Here is a 17,457-nt window from a genome sequence, read left to right as displayed (position 1 = left end):
TGGTGACAGCTTTTGTTATAATATCAATAATATTTCTATGAATATGGGATACTGTTACATGTTTGCATAGACTTTTGTGAAATATGGAGACACTCCTGGCATTATATGAACAAAGTGAGACTCATTTTTTAGGGTTGGTGGAGATGAGTGTGAAGATCCAAACAATCCCTGTCAGTGATGGAGAAGCTTTGATGAAAATATTTGGTAAAAAGTTCACCAGCATGAAGGAAATGAAGTTTCAAACTTTCCTTAGGAGGAGCCCAGCACGCCTGCTTAAAGAATAGTAAGTGTGGCGATGTGGATGCTTGCAGCGACTGCTGTATAGAGGCCATCCTGCTACACATGAAACACATCAGAGTCATAATTGTTATTTTAGTCACGTGTTTGTTTATTATCCTTATTGTTTTATCTGGGACTGTTTGCAGACATCTCAGAGAGAGGAGACACCAGCATCTGAACAGAGACTCAAACCAGCAACCTGCAGCTCCCTGCTTGGCTGCTCCAGTTTTCTCCTCACTCATGTTGCCCACCAGTGATTTCTAGCTGCCCACCCAGACAGCAGGCTAGAATATGCGCTGAGCCTCAGCACCCAATACTTGGACATGTTTTCTTTATTAAACAATGAACCAGACCCCAAAAAGTAAACAGCTGTTATTGCTAGGCAACGGGAGCAGCATTTGGAGATGCAGCACCTGACATTCCTGATCATGTGGGCGGAGCATGCATGAAATGGAATGTTTAGTAGAACTGTGCAACACAAGCACTTAGTTACAGCATTGTTCATTGTATCCAGACACAGCTAGAGACACATCTACAGCAGCATCTCTGTGCAGGACAAACGACAGTTGACGAAGAAACATCGAAAACTTCACTTCACTCCTCTACAATACGTTGGTTCCTTTGTTTAAAAGGCCAAAATGAATCAAGGGAGATCGAGAAGAGGATCGGCGAGTGCTTCATCTCACAATACAGTACAGCTGATTCATTTTAAATTTCAAATGATACAGGCTGAAAATGTCAAATTAAAAGAAGAGGCAGAAAAATCAAGAGGAGAAGCTAAAAATTCAAAGTTTGAAACTGAAGTAGCATTGCAGGAATTACTGCATGTGGGTCTCAAAGTTAAAGGAGAGAAGATGAGAAAACAACAGGCAGAAAACGAGAATGAAAACATGAAGAAAGAACTGTTGGAAGCTCAAAAAGCATTGGAGGAAGAGAAAAGCACAGCACAAGAAGCCAAAAATAAATATCAAACTGCAAAGAAGGAGGCAGGAAATGTGATGCAGGAATTACAGGAGGTGCAGGAAGCTTTTGAAGAGGAAAAAAGCAAAATGCAGTTGGCAACACAAGAAGCTGCAAATGTAATGGCTGAAGCTGAAAAACTAAGAAAGGAATTACTGCACATGAAGCAACAACTTCAAGAGGAGAAAAAATGTAAACACGAGACAGAAAATGAGATTGAAAATATGAAGAAAGAATTGTTGGAAGCTCAAAAAGTGTTGGAGGAAGAGAAAATTAAAATACAGGAAGCAAAGAAAGAAATGGAAGATACAAAGAGTTACACTCAAAACATGAAGGAGGAACTGATGAAAGTGCAAGAAGAACTTGCAGAAGAGAAAATTGAGGTGAAGGCATTCAAGAAAGAAACGACCGGCTCTGTGGTGACCAAGAAAGACTGCAAAGACGCACTTAAAGAAATACAAAAGCACAAAAAGGAAGCTAAAGAGCTCCTCAAACACAAAGTGAAGCTGGCCAAACAGCAGCTGAAAGAAACATTTAAAGATGCCGAGGAGCAGCTCAACAAAACCTTAAAAGAACTGAAGGCAAAAGAAAAGAAAGCCGAGGACAGGAGGGGATTCTGGAGCAGACTGCTGAGAAAGAACTGACCCAGCAGCATCTTCCTCCTTCCCCCTCTCTCAACCTTTCTTTCACAAAAATCCCCCCAAACTTTACTTGGGACGTTTGTTTGTTTTTTAAAAACTCTATTCTGAATACATGTACTGACATACAAAAATAAAATTGCCATAACTTGACCTCATGTTGCCTGCTTCTTTTCTTGTGTGTCTGTGGATGTAAAACAGTAACACACTTTCTGCTCTGTGTGTTTTTAATTGCAAATAAATGCAATATGTTTTCATTTTAAAATGCAGTGCAAAAAACTTCTGCTCTAAATCTTTTTTTTTTTTTAGCAAAAAGCTTTTTTTTTTGCCTGTTGTGGAAGTTTTCCATTTAAATAAAGCTGCAGACGAGCGGTGAGCGGTAGCTAACATTCTTTAATCCAAACACACATAGAACAGACAACCAAGCTTGATGAAGTCCCTGCATGACCGCGGGACAGACGGTCAGCAGAGTCTCCCTGAGCCTAGCATTGCTCTCAGTTAAGTACCTTCTCCAGGAACTAAAGGCAGTACACAGCTGTTTCACATCTTAAGGTTCACACTCCCTTGCTACCTACCAGAGTCCTCAAAGACACAAAAGACTCTTCCTGTGGAGTTGTCTGCTTCCCCCAACTTCCCTACTAGACCCCCAGCATTTGTCTTACTGTATGAGTGTGAGACATGTTAAAATCCAGTGGCACCAAGGTATCATACAATAAAATAATGTGATTAATGCATAAGTAAAAGAAATTCCTATACATGCCCCTTCCTGATTTCTTATGTTTTAACATGTTTGTTACACTTACATGTTTCCAATTTCAAATGTTAACACAGATGATCAGAGTAAATACAGATTGTAGTTTTTTAAATGATGATTTCGTTTAGTTTGGGGAAACAGCTCTCCAACTTTACCTCATGTAGAAAAAGTCATTTCCTTCTAAACCTAATAAGTGGTTTTGTCATCTAGCAAGAACTGCAGTCAAGCATTTGCAATAACTAATAAAAAAAAAAGCACTTGGGACAATTGTGTTGGTGACAGCTTTTGTTATAATATCAATAATATTTCTATGAATATGGGATACTGTTACATGTTTGCATAGACTTTTGTGAAATATGGAGACACTCCTGGCATTATATGAACAAAGTGAGACTCATTTTTTAGGGTTGGTGGAGATGAGTGTGAAGATCCAAACAATCCCTGTCAGTGATGGAGAAGCTTTGATGAAAATATTTGGTAAAAAGTTCACCAGCATGAAGGAAATGAAGTTTCAAACTTTCCTTAGGAGGACCCCAGCACGCCTGCTTAAAGAATAGTAAGTGTGGCGATGTGGATGCTTGCAGCGACTGCTGTATAGAGGCCATCCTGCTACACATGAAACACATCAGAGTCATAATTGTTATTTTAGTCACGTGTTTGTTTATTATCCTTATTGTTTTATCTGGGACAGTTTGCAGACATCTCAGAGAGAGGAGACACCAGCATCTGAACAGAGACTCAAACCAGCAACCTGCAGCTCCCTGCTTGGCTGCTCCAGTTTTCTCCTCACTCATGTTGCCCACCAGTGATTTCTAGCTGCCCACCCACACAGCAGGCTAGAATATGCGCTGAGCCTCAGCACCCAATACTTGGACATGTTTTCTTTATTAAACAATGAACCAGACCCCAAAAAGTAAACAGCTGTTATTGCTAGGCAATGGGAGCAGCATTTGGAGATGCAGCACCTGACATTCCTGATCATGTGGGCGGAGCATGCATGAAATGGAATGTTTAGTAGAACTGTGCAACACAAGCACTTAGTTACAGCATTGTTCATTGTATCCAGACACAGCTAGAGACACATCTACAGCAGCATCTCTGTGCAGGACAAACGACAGTTGACGAAGAAACATCGAAAACTTCACTTCACTCCTCTACAAAACGTTGGTTCCTTTGTTTAAAAGGCCAAAATGAATCAAGGGAGATCGAGAAGAGGATCGGCGAGTGCTTCATCTCACAATACAGTACAGCTGATTCATTTTAAATTTCAAATGATACAGGCTGAAAATGTCAAATTAAAAGAAGAGGCAGAAAAATCAAGAGGAGAAGCTAAAAATTCAAAGTTTGAAACTGAAGTAGTATTGCAGGAATTACTGGATGTGGGTCTCAAACTTAAAGGAGAGAAGATGAGAAAACAACAGGCAGAAAACGAGAATGAAAACATGAAGAAAGAACTGTTGGAAGCTCAAAAAGCATTGGAGGAAGAGAAAAGCACAGCACAAGAAGCCAAAAATAAATATCAAACTGCAAAGAAGGAGGCAGGAAATGTGATGCAGGAATTACAGGAGGTGCAGGAAGCTTTTGAAGAGGAAAAAAGCAAAATGCAGTTGGCAACACAAGAAGCTGCAAATGTAATGGCTGAAGCTGAAAAACTAAGAAAGGAATTACTGCACATGAAGCAACAACTTCAAGAGGAGAAAAAATGTAAACACGAGACAGAAAATGAGATTGAAAATATGAAGAAAGAATTGTTGGAAGCTCAAAAAGTGTTGGAGGAAGAGAAAATTAAAATACAGGAAGCAAAGAAAGAAATGGAAGATACAAAGAGTTACACTCAAAACATGAAGAAGGAACTGATGAAAGTGCAAGAAGAACTTGCAGAAGAGAAAATTGAGGTGAAGGCATTCAAGAAAGAAATGACTGGCTCTGTGGTGACCAAGAAAGACTGCAAAGACGCACTTAAAGAAATACGAAAGCACAAAAAGGAAGCTAAAGAGCTCCTCAAACACAAAGGGAAACTGGCCAAACAGCAGCTGAAAGAAACATTTAAAGATGCCGAGGAGCAGCTCAACAAAACCTTAAAAGAGCTGAAGGCAAAAGAAAAGCAAGCCGAGGACAGGAGGGGATTCTGGAGCAGACTGCTGAGAAAGAACTGACCCAGCAGCATCTTCCTCCTTCCCCCTCTCTCAACCTTTCTTTCACAAAAATCCCCCCAAACTTTACTTGGGACGTTTGTTTGTTTTTTAAAAACTCTATTCTGAATACATGTACTGACATACAAAAATAAAATTGCCATAACTTGACCTCATGTTGCCTGCTTCTTTTCTTGTGTGTCTGTGGATGTAAAACAGTAACACACTTTCTGCTCTGTGTGTTTTTAATTGCAAATAAATGCAATATGTTTTCATTTTAAAATGCAGTGCAAAAAACTTCTGCTCTAAATCTTTTTTTTTTTTTAGCAAAAAGCTTTTTTTTTTGCCTGTTGTGGAAGTTTTCCATTTAAATAAAGCTGCAGACGAGCGGTGAGCGGTAGCTAACATTCTTTAATCCAAACACACATAGAACAGACAACCAAGCTTGATGAAGTCCCTGCATGACCGCGGGACAGACGGTCAGCAGAGTCTCCCTGAGCCTAGCATGGCTCTCAGTTAAGTACCTTCTCCAGGAACTAAAGGCAGTACACAGCTGTTTCACACCTTAAGGTTCACACTCCCTTGCTACCTACCAGAGTCCTCAAAGACACAAAAGACTCTTCCTGTGGAGTTGTCTGCTTCCCCCAACTTCCTTACTAGACCCCCAGCATTTGTCTTACTGTATGAGTGTGAGACATGTTAAAATCCAGTGGCACCAAGGTATCATACAATAAAATAATGTGATTAATACATAAGTAAAAGAAATTCCTATACATGCCCCTTCCTGATTTCTTATGTTTTAACATGTTTGTTACACTTACATGTTTCCAATTTCAAATGTTAACACAGATGATCAGAGTAAATACAGATTGTAGTTTTTTAAATGATGATTTCGTTTAGTTTGGGGAAACAGCTCTCCAACTTTACCTCATGTAGAAAAAGTCATTTCCTTCTAAACCTAATAAGTGGTTTTGTCATCTAGCAAGAACTGCAGTCAAGCATTTGCAATAACTAATAAAAAAGCACTTGACAATTGTGTTGGTGACAGCTTTTGTTATAATATCAATAATATTTCTATGAATATGGGATACTGTTACATGTTTGCATAGACTTTTGCGAAATATGGAGACACTCCTGGCATTATATGAACAAAGTGAGACTCATTTTTTAGGGTTGGTGGAGATGAGTGTGAAGATCCAAACAATCCCTGTCAGTGATGGAGAAGCTTTGATGAAAATATTTGGTAAAAAGTTCACCAGCATGAAGGAAATGAAGTTTCAAACTTTCCTTAGGAGGACCCCAGCACGCCTGCTTAAAGAAAAGTAAGTGTGGCGATGTGGATGCTTGCAGCGACTGCTGTATAGAGGCCATCCTGCTACACATGAAACACATCAGAGTCATAATTGTTATTTTAGTCACGTGTTTGTTTATTATCCTTATTGTTTTATCTGGGACAGTTTGCAGACATCTCAGAGAGAGGAGACACCAGCATCTGAACAGAGACTCAAACCAGCAACCTGCAGCTCCCTGCTTGGCTGCTCCAGTTTTCTCCTCACTCATGTTGCCCACCAGTGATTTCTAGCTGCCCACCCAGACAGCAGGCTAGAATATGCGCTGAGCCTCAGCACCCAGTACTTGGACATGTTTTCTTTATTAAACAATGAACCAGACCCCAAAAAGTAAACAGCTGTTATTGCTAGGCAACGGGAGCAGCATTTGAAGATGCAGCACCTGACATTCCTGATCATGTGGGCGGAGCATGCATGAAATGGAATGTTTAGTAGAACTGTGCAACACAAGCACTTAGTTACAGCATTGTTCATTGTATCCAGACACAGCTAGAGACACATCTACAGCAGCATCTTTGTGCAGGACAAACGACAGTTGACGAAGAAAACATCAAAAACTTCACTTCACTCCTCTACAATACGTTGGTTCCTTTGTTTAAAAGGCCAAAATGAATCAAGGGAGATCGAGAAGAGGATCGGCGAGTGCTTCATCTCACAATACAGTACAGCTGATTCATTTTAAATTTCAAATGATACAGGCTGAAAATGTCAAATTAAAAGAAGAGGCAGAAAAATCAAGAGGAGAAGCTAAAAATTCAAAGTTTGAAACTGAAGTAGTATTGCAGGAATTACTGCATGTGGGTCTCAAAGTTAAAGGTGAGAAAATGGGAAAACAACAGGCAGAAAACAAGAATGAAAACATGAAGAAAGAACTGTTGCAAGCTCAAAAAGCATTGGAGGAAGAGAAAAGCACAGCACAAGAAGCCAAAAATAAATATCAAACTGCAAAGAAGGAGGCAGGAAATGTGATGCAGGAATTACAGGAGGTGCAGGAAGCTTTTGGAGAGGAAAAAAGCAAAATGCAGTTGGCAACACAAGAAGCTGCAAATGTAATGGCTGAAGCTGAAAAACTAAGAAAGGAATTACTGCATGTGAAGCAACAACTTGAAGAGGAGAAAAAATGTAAACACGAGACAGAAAATGAGATTGAAAATATGAAGAAAGAATTGTTGGAAGCTCAAAAAGTGTTGGAGGAAGAGAAAATTAAAATACAGGAAGCAAAGAAAGAAATGGAAGATACAAAGAGTTACACTCAAAACATGAAGGAGGAACTGATGAAAGTGCAAGAAGAACTTGCAGAAGAGAAAATTGAGGTGAAGGCATTCAAGAAAGAAACGACCGGCTCTGTGGTGACCAAGAAAGACTGCAAAGACGCACTTAAAGAAATACGAAAGCACAAAAAGGAAGCTAAAGAGCTCCTCAAACACAAAGTGAAGCTGGCCAAACAGCAGCTGAAAGAAAAATTTAAAGATGCCGAGGAGCAGCTCAACAAAACCTTAAAAGAGCTGAAGGCAAAAGAAAAGCAAGCCGAGGACAGGAAGGGATTCTGGAGCAGACTGCTGAGAAAGAACTGACCCAGCAGCATCTTCCTCCTTCCCCCTCTCTCAACCTTTCTTTCACAAAAATCCCCCCAAACTTTACTTGGGACGTTTGTTTGTTTTTTAAAAACTCTAATCTAAATACATGTACTGAAATACAAAAATAAAATTGCCATAACTTGACCTCATGTTGCCTGCTTCTTTTCTTGTGTGTCTGTGGATGTAAAACAGTAACACACTTTCTGCTCTGTGTGTTTTTAATTGCAAATAAATGCAATATGTTTTCATTTTAAAATGCAGTGCAAAAAACTTCTGCTCTAAATCTTTTTTTTAGCAAAAAGCTTTTTTTTTTTGCCTGTTGTGGAAGTTTTCCATTTAAATAAAGCTGCAGACGAGCGGTGAGCGGTAGCTAACATTCTTTAATCCAAACACACATAGAACAGACAACCAAGCTTGATGAAGTCCCTGCATGACCGCGGGACAGACGGTCAGCAGAGTCTCCCTGAGCCTAGCATTGCTCTCAGTTAAGTACCTTCTCCAGGAACTAAAGGCAGTACACAGCTGTTTCACATCTTAAGGTTCACACTCCCTTGCTACCTACCAGAGTCCTCAAAGACACAAAAGACTCTTCCTGTAGAGTTGTCTGCTTCCCCCAACTTCCTTACTAGACCCCCAGCATTTGTCTTACTGTATGAGTGTGAGACATGTTAAAATCCAGTGGCACCAAGGTATCATACAATAAAATAATGTGATTAATGCATAAGTAAAAGAAATTCCTATACATGCCCCTTCCTGATTTCTTATGTTTTAACATGTTTGTTACACTTACATGTTTCCAATTTCAAATGTTAACACAGATGATCAGAGTAAATACAGATTGTAGTTTTTCAAATGATGATTTCATTTAGTTTGGGGAAACAGCTCTCCAACTTTACCTCATGTAGAAAAAGTCATTTCCTTCTAAACCTAATAAGTGGTTTTGTCATCTAGCAAGAACTGCAATCAAGCATTTGCAATAACTAATAAAAAAGCACTTGACAATTGTGTTGGTGACAGCTTTTGTTATAATATCAATAATATTTCTATGAATATGGGATACTGTTACATGTTTGCATAGACTTTTGTGGAATATGGAGACACTCCTGGCATTATATGAACAAAGTGAGACTCATTTTTTAGGGTTGGTGGAGATGAGTGTGAAGATCCAAACAATCCCTGTCAGTGATGGAGAAGCTTTGATGAAAATATTTGGTAAAAAGTTCACCAGCATGAAGGAAATGAAGTTTCAAACTTTCCTTAGGAGGACCCCAGCACGCCTGCTTAAAGAATAGTAAGTGTGGCGATGTGGATGCTTGCAGTGACTGCTGTATAGAGGCCATCCTGCTACACATGAAACACATCAGAGTCATAATTGTTATTTTAGTCACGTGTTTGTTTATTATCCTTATTGTTTTATCTGGGACAGTTTGCAGACATCTCAGAGAGAGGAGACACCAGCATCTGAACAGAGACTCAAACCAGCAACCTGCAGCTCCCTGCTTGGCTGCTCCAGTTTTCTCCTCACTCATGTTGCCCACCAGTGATTTCTAGCTGCCCACCCACACAGCAGGCTAGAATATGCGCTGAGCCTCAGCACCCAATACTTGGACATGTTTTCTTTATTAAACAATGAACCAGACCCCAAAAAGTAAACAGCTGTTATTGCTAGGCAACGGGAGCAGCATTTGGTGATGCAGCACCTGACATTCCTGACCATGTGGGCGGAGCATGCATGAAATGGAATGTTTAGTAGAACTGTGCAACACAAGCACTTAGTTACAGCATTGTTCATTGTATCCAGACACAGCTAGAGACACATCTACAGCAGCATCTCTGTGCAGGACAAACGACAGTTGACGAAGAAACATCGAAAACTTCACTTCACTCCTCTACAATACGTTGGTTCCTTTGTTTAAAAGGCCAAAATGAATCAAGGGAGATCGAGAAGAGGATCGGCGAGTGCTTCATCTCACAATACAGTACAGCTGATTCATTTTAAATTTCAAATGATACAGGCTGAAAATGTCAAATTAAAAGAAGAGGCAGAAAAATCAAGAGGAGAAGCTAAAAATTCAAAGTTTGAAACTGAAGTAGTATTGCAGGAATTACTGGATGTGGGTCTCAAACTTAAAGGTGAGAAGATGAGAAAACAACAGGCAGAAAACGAGAATGAAAACATGAAGAAAGAACTGTTGGAAGCTCAAAAAGCATTGGAGGAAGAGAAAAGCACAGCACAAGAAGCCAAAAATAAATATCAAACTGCAAAGAAGGAGGCAGGAAATGTGATGCAGGAATTACAGGAGGTGCAGGAAGCTTTTGAAGAGGAAAAAAGGAAAATGCAGTTGGCAACACAAGAAGCTGCAAATGTAATGGCTGAAGCTGAAAAACTAAGAAAGGAATTACTGCATGTGAAGCAACAACTTGAAGAGGAGAAAAAATGTAAACACGAGACAGAAAATGAGATTGAAAATATGAAGAAAGAATTGTTGGAAGCTCAAAAAGTGTTGGAGGAAGAGAAAATTAAAATACAGGAAGCAAAGAAAGAAATGGAAGATACAAAGAGTTACAATCAAAACATGAAGGAGGAACTGATGAAAGTGCAAGAGGAACTTGCAGAAGGGAAAATTGAGTTGAAGGTATTCAAGAAAGAAACGACGGTGACCAAGAAAGGCTGCAAAGATGAACTTAAAGAAATACAAAAGCACAAAAAGGAAGCTAAAGAGCTCCTCAAACACAAAGTGAAGCTGGCCAAACAGCAGCTGAAAGAAACATTTAAAGATGCCGAGGAGCAGCTCAACAAAACCTTAAAAGAGCTGAAGGCAAAAGAAAAGCAAGCCGAGGACAGGAGGGGATTCTGGAGCAGACTGCTGAGAAAGAACTGACCCAGCAGCATCTTCCTCCTTCCCCCTCTCTCAACCTTTCTTTCACAAAAATCCCCCCAAACTTTACTTGGGACGTTTGTTTGTTTTTTAAAAACTCTAATCTAAATACATGTACTGAAATACAAAAATAAAATTGCCATAACTTGACCTCATGTTGCCTGCTTCTTTTCTTGTGTGTCTGTGGATGTAAAACAGTAACACACTTTCTGCTCTGTGTGTTTTTAATTGCAAATAAATGCAATATGTTTTCATTTTAAAATGCAGTGCAAAAAACTTCTGCTTTAAATCTTTTTTTTTTTTTTAGCAAAAAGCTTTTTTTTTTTGCCTGTTGTGGAAGTTTTCCATTTAAATAAAGCTGCAGACGAGCGGTGAGCGATAGCTAACATTCTTTAATCAAAACACACAAAGAACAGACAACCAAGCTTGATGAAGTCCCTGCATGACCGCGGGACAGACGGTCAGCAGAGTCTCCCTGAGCCTAGCATGGCTCTCAGTTAAAAAGAGAAAATAAAACGGGCATAAAATTAACCAAAAGCAGTTTTAAAAAGGTAAGTTTTGAGTTGTTTTTTAAAAACAGCTACTGAGTCCACAGTTCTTAATACTTGGAGTTCCAGAGTCTCGGGGCCACAGTGGCAAAAGCTCTATCACCCTTAGTCCTCCTCTTAGTATTTTTTATAGCAAGTAAGCCCTGATCAGATGACCTCAGAGACCTGCTAGAGACACAGAGCTGTAGCAGATCAAAGATGTAGGCAGGTGCCAGTCCGTGCACAGCTCTGTAGGTCAAGACCAGGATCTTAAAATCAACTCTAAATTTAACAGGAAGCCATTGTAACTGAGATAATAACGGTGTCACATGTGACTACTTGGAGGATTTTGTCAAAAGTCTAGCTGCAGCGTTTTGCACAACCTGCAGACGATCCAGAGAACCTTTGCTTAGACACATAAACAACGAGTTACAATAGTCCAAGCGTGACGAAATAAAAGCATGTATAGCAATCTCAAGTTCAGAGCGAGATAAAACCGGGCTTAGCCTAGCCACATTTCTTAAATGATAAAAACAAGACCGAACCAGAGATTTCACATGCCCATCCAATGTGAGACTCGAGTCAAAGGTGACACCTAAATTCCTGATAGAGGATTTAACATAAAGTGAGAGAGGACCAAGGGCTTTCACTATCTGCGATAGAAACCCATCAGGGGCGCATAAGAGGACTTCGGTTTTCCCCTCGTTGAGTTGGAGGAAATTTGCAGCCATCCAACGTTTGATCAAATCTAAGCAATCATTCAGACGCTGAAGCTTAGATAAATCCTCGGACATAAAAGAAACGTACAACTGAATATCATCAGCATAACAATGATAAGAAATGTCCTCAAAAGAGCCCATCATATGCTTCTATAAATAAAAGGGAAGCATTGCTTTTGCAAAAACTGTATCCTCAAAAAAACTTGTAATATCAAACAAATGAAGTCAACACCAAGTGACAATGAGCTGGCACTGATCGTTCTAATCATGAATAGGAAGAAACAGGTTCTGGGTTAATCAAATTCTCATAAGCAGTCAGCAGCAGGAAGAATTTTATGGTTTGATCCAGCAGTTGAAGCTGTACCTTCATACATATTTAAGGATGTCAGTGGGGTAGTTTGAGCTCCATAACTGTACCTTGTTGTGGACTAGACACTGCTGTGTGAGTCTGCAGTGCCCCTTGGTTTCTGAGTCAGATCCACCCCTCACTCATCACATCTGGTTTCAAAATATCAAGATGGTGACAGCGAAAAGGGTCAACTCAACTCTAAAGACCCTTATACGTTAGCACCTGGTACCAAGTTCTCTTTCAGAACCTTCTCTGCCGGGATTCCGACCGATTCAAAAAGACGTCAGCAGACTGCATACCAACGATTGGCTGGTCAGAGGGGTCACTTGATGAGTCATGAGAGCATCTCCTTCACGAAAATCGCAACCCGGCAAAGAGGGAAATGGCTACAAAAGACAACGCTGTGGTCCTCGAGTCTAACTACAAGCCACAGATGGAGCAGCAGGTATATCGTCTCCTCGACGTCCACCTTTGTTGTGGCATTCATGTAGCATACTATTACGTCACAGGATGCCTTTTCGCATTGCTATAATGACCATTAGCTGGTACTCGATTCTCATGGAATATGAGTCAAGGTGAATCGTGCCACTTCGAGCCGCCTCAGGCCGAGCCGAGTAGGTACTAATGGAAAAAAGGCTTAAATGCATCTTTTATGTACAGTCTATGATTAGTGTGTCTCTAAGCACCAAGTATCGTACCTGGACAAAATGAATGCGATGTACCCAGTGAGATATTTCATTCTACAAGAAGACTGGTGCTTCAACAATAAAACATAACTGTATTAGTAGTATATTGCTGCAGTTACAGTTATATGTAAAATTGAATTAACTAAAATAAAAATTAGCGATACCTGTAGCAATACCTGTGGATTTATCTAAATCTTGCCCCTAACATATGTCCTTCTTATAGTAATACTGTAATAATAAAAAAAAGACTATAACTAACAAACTAAAACTAAAACAAAACTACAAAAATGGTAAATGGCCTGTATTTATATAGCGCTTTACTAGTCCCTAAGGACCCCAAAGCGCTTTACATATCCAGTCATCCACCCATTCACACACTGGTGATGGTAAGCTACATTGTAGCCACAGCCACCCTGGGGCGCACTGACAGAGGCGAGGCTGCCGGACACTGGCGCCACCGGGCCCTCTGACCACCACCAGTAGGCAACGGGTGAAGTGTCTTGCCCAAGGACACAACGACCGAGACTGTCCAAGCCGGGGCTCGAACCGGCAACCTTCCGATTACAAGGCGAACTCCCAACTCTTGAGCCACGATCACCCAAACACCCAAAAAATCCAAACTGTAATCTAAATTAAACTAAACTGAATTAAAAACAAAACGTCAGTCGCTTTCAATTTGTGGTGGTGGTCATTACAGGTTACGCTGCAGGCTTCCCACCCTCATCGTTAAGTACATTTGTGACACTCTCATACACTCACTCATACTCGCTCTCTCTTTCTCTTACACACACTATAAGAAGATTGTTGATTTATGTATCTGTGCTTTTTCTTTTTGTGTGTGTGTTCCAGGTGCTGTATGTTTGTTTGGGAGTTTCCTTTGTCTCTTACAGGTGCACCAGTTGGTGATACATTGTACATTGGTATTTGTTTTTATCCCCCCATTTCTATCCCCCCACCACCACTTCTTTTTGTCTCTTGCCTGTCTTGCCTTAGACATTGCCATACTATTCCACATATGATGCAATATCTGAAATGACACAAAAACAAATGAATAAACGAACAGATGAAAGATGAACAAGAAAAGCCTATAGAGACTCTCCATAGCTGTTCTAGCAAAGGCATAATGTGTTCAGCACCACGATGCAGCATTTGCAATCAGAATTGTGATCTGAAAGATTGATGCTGCCAGACAAGACAGACAAAACAAAACAAAACCAAAAGTCAATATTAAATAAAAAAATAGAAACTGTTTTGGAAAATACAAAACTAATTCTGGTGCCAATTGTCAGCCAGTAGCATTAGTGGGATCACCAGTATGAAAATATTAATCATAGGCTTACAATCTTTTCAAATTCATCAACTTGATAAGTTTTAAAACATTTTTCCTGTATACTCAAATACGTCACTCTGTCAGATATGCTGATTTGGTATAGTCTAATAGGTTTTATTTCAAAATGCACTTCTTTTTAGGCTTCTACTATCAATCTATTTTTAAAAAATCTTCATTAAAAATATACCTTCAAGATGAACTTCATGTGCTGCTATTGGCTAATTCATTGGGTAATTCAAGTCCTGAAGCTTTACCAGGACCTTTACTAGGAAAAAGGTTCAGTCCAGTCCAGTTGGTACGTCAGTCCTCCAGCTGTTAGAAAACAAATGAGGCTGACTGAGGTAATGTGACTTGATCCCTTCTGAGCTACACAGTAAGAGGAGAATGTAGGGAACAACAATCCTGGTAACTGATTCAACTTCATCAGCCAGAATGACGCAGAGTGTCGCACACACAAGCACACAAACTGGGTTCCCAGAGATAGATAACAGCCCTGGAAAGTGACCTCTTGCCCAGCTCCATCCAGACAGAACTGGCTGTAGCCAACAAGCCTATACAAAACTGGTAAAACACGAAGTGATTAAGTAAGAGTTGCATAAACTGGGTGCATTCTCTCTCTTGACAACGGCCCCTCTGTGCTGCACACACATACTTTTGATGTATCCGGAGACTACTGTCATTACAAGAGAACATATCAAAGACCTCTTGAATACTGTTCACATGGTACAGGCTTATGTGCGAGAGGGGGACGGCAGTGTTTAAAGAGCTATGGATATTTTTATGCACCTAAACCACTCATTGCTGTGGGCGACAGCAATGAGTGATGGAAGAGCGTTAGCGTTTTCCATTTCATTTACTCAGAAGAGGCCTGTGAGCGCGCAGATGTTTGTACATACGTGTTTTTGCACACAACAATGGCGTGCAGAAACAGTAGCCTTTAGTATACCACATACTAGTCTATGCATGGTACTGCCATGCATGTTTAATGCTGCTTCATGCAAATGTTGTGTGTCTTTGTTGCCTTTAAGGAGAAGATGTCGCCAGTCGTGGTGCGCTGCGTTATCTCAGACTGCAGTAGGTTATGTAAACCCAATTTCACACAGTAAGGAGTGGGGGAGTGAGAGAGGCACTGCTACACAGTCAGCACTGACTGAATAGGGGTGAGGCAGAGAGGAGAGGACTGCAGCATTTTACCCTCTTTTTTCTTGTTTTCTTCTCTCTCTTTTTCTGTATCACCTCTGATGTTTCTTATAGCAATCTGCCTGCTGCTCAGCCTGTACCTGGAATCTGTAACATCACATATTCTGTGCTTGTGGCAGACCAGCGCAGAGAGGGTAAAGACTTGCAACTGCACAGCAAAACACAAGTCACCTTGGAGGTTGTAATTTGGGGCTAAATTGTGCACCGTTCTGCCAACTAGGACCAAGAGAAGGCAGTGGCTAGGTCAGTATTATGCTAGGTGCTGCTCTAAGTAAACAATGACGTGTTTCCATGTGTCTGAATCAGAGACAGTATAAAACGGGTGAAGCTTCTGGGTCTGAAAAGTGAAGCCACTGTGCAAGTGCCTTAAACCTGCACTCTATCTGTAGGCTGCTGAGTAACCATAGCTGTGGGTACAAACAGACCTCCAGTCCGTGGGAGAATGATATTTCCTGATGGGTTTATGGGCTTACAGGCTCTGTTTTTAAAATCTTGGTCGTACTGTTTCAAAATGGGGGCTGATCTGTGATTGGCAATTCTTCAACCTTGTCAAATCCAGCTATTTGCAACCAAGACAGTGATAGTGGGAGCATTGATCTCAAGGCTCGAGAGCAGGACTTCTGAAACCATTGGATGACATTACTGTTAATACTGTCTGTGGTCTGATAACACTGATTTCCAAGGGGAGCCTTCAGTGTGGCCCATACAAAGAGCCACACAGAAGGCTCTGTGTATGGGTGCAGCAGGTCAGACAGGTACTGAAGAGAAGAAGGATCTCGCAAGTAATGCGTGACTTAAACGAGAGCCAGTGGAGATTTATGAGGGTGGGGGTGATATGTTCTCAGAGCTAGTGGGTGTTAGAAGCCTGGTGGCTGAGTTCTGTCCTGGGCTTTGGTGGAAATCCAAAACACGACCCCATTGTAATGATCCATCCAGGTGGAGACAAAGGCATGGATAAGGGTCTCTGCTGCAGAGTCAGTGAGTGATGGACAAAGTTGAGAGATGTTCATTAGGTGGAAAAAAAGCTAGTAGAGATTTGATCTGACCAATGGAGAGCATATACATGGTGTAGAGAAGAGTTCCAAGTGAAAAACCTTGAGCATACTGAGTTAATAGGAGCAAAGGTGGACCAAGCGCCTCCCATGGTGGCAAAGTGTATTCTGAAAAGAGCGTACAGTAACAGTGAGGCCAAGATAGTTGGCTTAATAACAGAAAGAAGGAGATTGTGAACACAAGCAGGATACAAGACGATTAGCATGCCTCATCTTGTGGCATGCTCATAAGGATACAAGACACATCGTGGCTCTGGGACATCCCCGGGGTGAGACCAGGACATGTTAGTGAGATTATGTTTCTCAGCTGGCTTGGGTATGCCTAAATGTTCCCTTGGATGAGCTGGAGGAGGTGGCTGGGGAGAGAGAGGTGTGAGCTCTGTAAAGCAGCGGTCCCCAACCCCCGGGCCACGGACCGGTACCGGTCCATAAGTCATCTGGTACCGGGCCGCGAGAGTTGATGCTCGTGTGTGAAATGTATTGTTTTCAGGGTTTTTATCGGGTTTCAGCGTTATTTTGTTATCGTTAACTCAGTTTTCCTGGGTCTTTTCACGTATGTTATGAATAAATCTTCTTTTTTTCGGTACCGGTACTAGTTTTATTTTGTTGTATTTATCCGCGACACCTTACAGGCCGGGCCGTGAAAATATTGTCGGGCATAAATCGGTCCGTGGCGCAAAAAAGGTTGGGGACCGCACTTTGTAACAGATACATTTTACTTTTTTACTTTTGTGTGTAGGTTGCTGGACCCCTGACCTAAACCTGGATAAGCAAAAGAAAATAGATGGATGGACAGACGGATGGATGGACTCTAGGCCCCTTAGTACCAACTCAGCATCATGTAAATGTTGGACCCAACCTTATTATTGTTATCCAGCTATTTATGTCCACAGGGTACCCATCTTGTGACGACTGCTTCCGGTGGGATAACGCACTATGTCACAAACTTAAATAATCTCAAACTGGTTTCATCACAGGAAGTTCCTTGACACCAAACGGCTTCCATAGTGACTGCACAGATTAGTA

At 40.9% G+C, this 17,457-nt stretch overlaps 2 protein-coding genes across 2 annotated transcripts; both read left to right on the top strand.

Moving 5' to 3' along the window:
• Window positions 1–773: 773 nt before the first annotated feature.
• LOC146718959 (uncharacterized) lies at window positions 774–10,718 on the top strand. The gene is made up of 3 exons (XM_085458120.1): window positions 774–1,877; window positions 3,828–4,772; window positions 9,606–10,718. Exons 1-3 carry the CDS (start codon window positions 918–920, stop codon window positions 10,569–10,571), a joined length of 2,871 nt encoding a protein of 956 aa, XP_085314246.1. The 5' UTR covers window positions 774–917; the 3' UTR covers window positions 10,572–10,718.
• LOC146718960 (uncharacterized) lies at window positions 6,597–7,833 on the top strand. Its single transcript, XM_085458116.1, has one exon. It carries the CDS (start codon window positions 6,721–6,723, stop codon window positions 7,684–7,686), a length of 966 nt encoding a protein of 321 aa, XP_085314242.1. The 5' UTR covers window positions 6,597–6,720; the 3' UTR covers window positions 7,687–7,833.
• Window positions 10,719–17,457: the final 6,739 nt, after the last annotated feature.

This window comes from Copadichromis virginalis, linkage group LG1 (genome assembly GCF_057382275.1).
Source record: "Copadichromis virginalis isolate Kocher_CV1m ecotype Utaka linkage group LG1, C_Virginalis_male_GT1.1, whole genome shotgun sequence".
NCBI lineage: Eukaryota > Metazoa > Chordata > Actinopteri > Cichliformes > Cichlidae > Copadichromis > Copadichromis virginalis.
The sequence above is the reverse complement of the archived record's forward strand: the minus strand, read 5'-3'. Positions and strand labels throughout refer to the sequence as shown.

What these genes read in the sequence shown, in the direction of transcription:
- LOC146718959 (XM_085458120.1), top strand. Translation starts at nt 918, where the DNA reads ATGAATCAAGGGAGATCGAGAAGAGGATCGGCGAGTGCTTCATCTCAC. An exon ending in GGAGCAGACTGCTGAGAAAG is followed by an intron (nt 1,878 to 3,827) that starts AACTGACCCAGC and finishes GCCAAAATGAAT; the next exon opens with CAAGGGAGATCGAGAAGAGG. An exon ending in GGGGATTCTGGAGCAGACTG is followed by an intron (nt 4,773 to 9,605) that starts CTGAGAAAGAAC and finishes TCCTTTGTTTAA; the next exon opens with AAGGCCAAAATGAATCAAGG.
- LOC146718960 (XM_085458116.1), top strand. Translation starts at nt 6,721, where the DNA reads ATGAATCAAGGGAGATCGAGAAGAGGATCGGCGAGTGCTTCATCTCAC.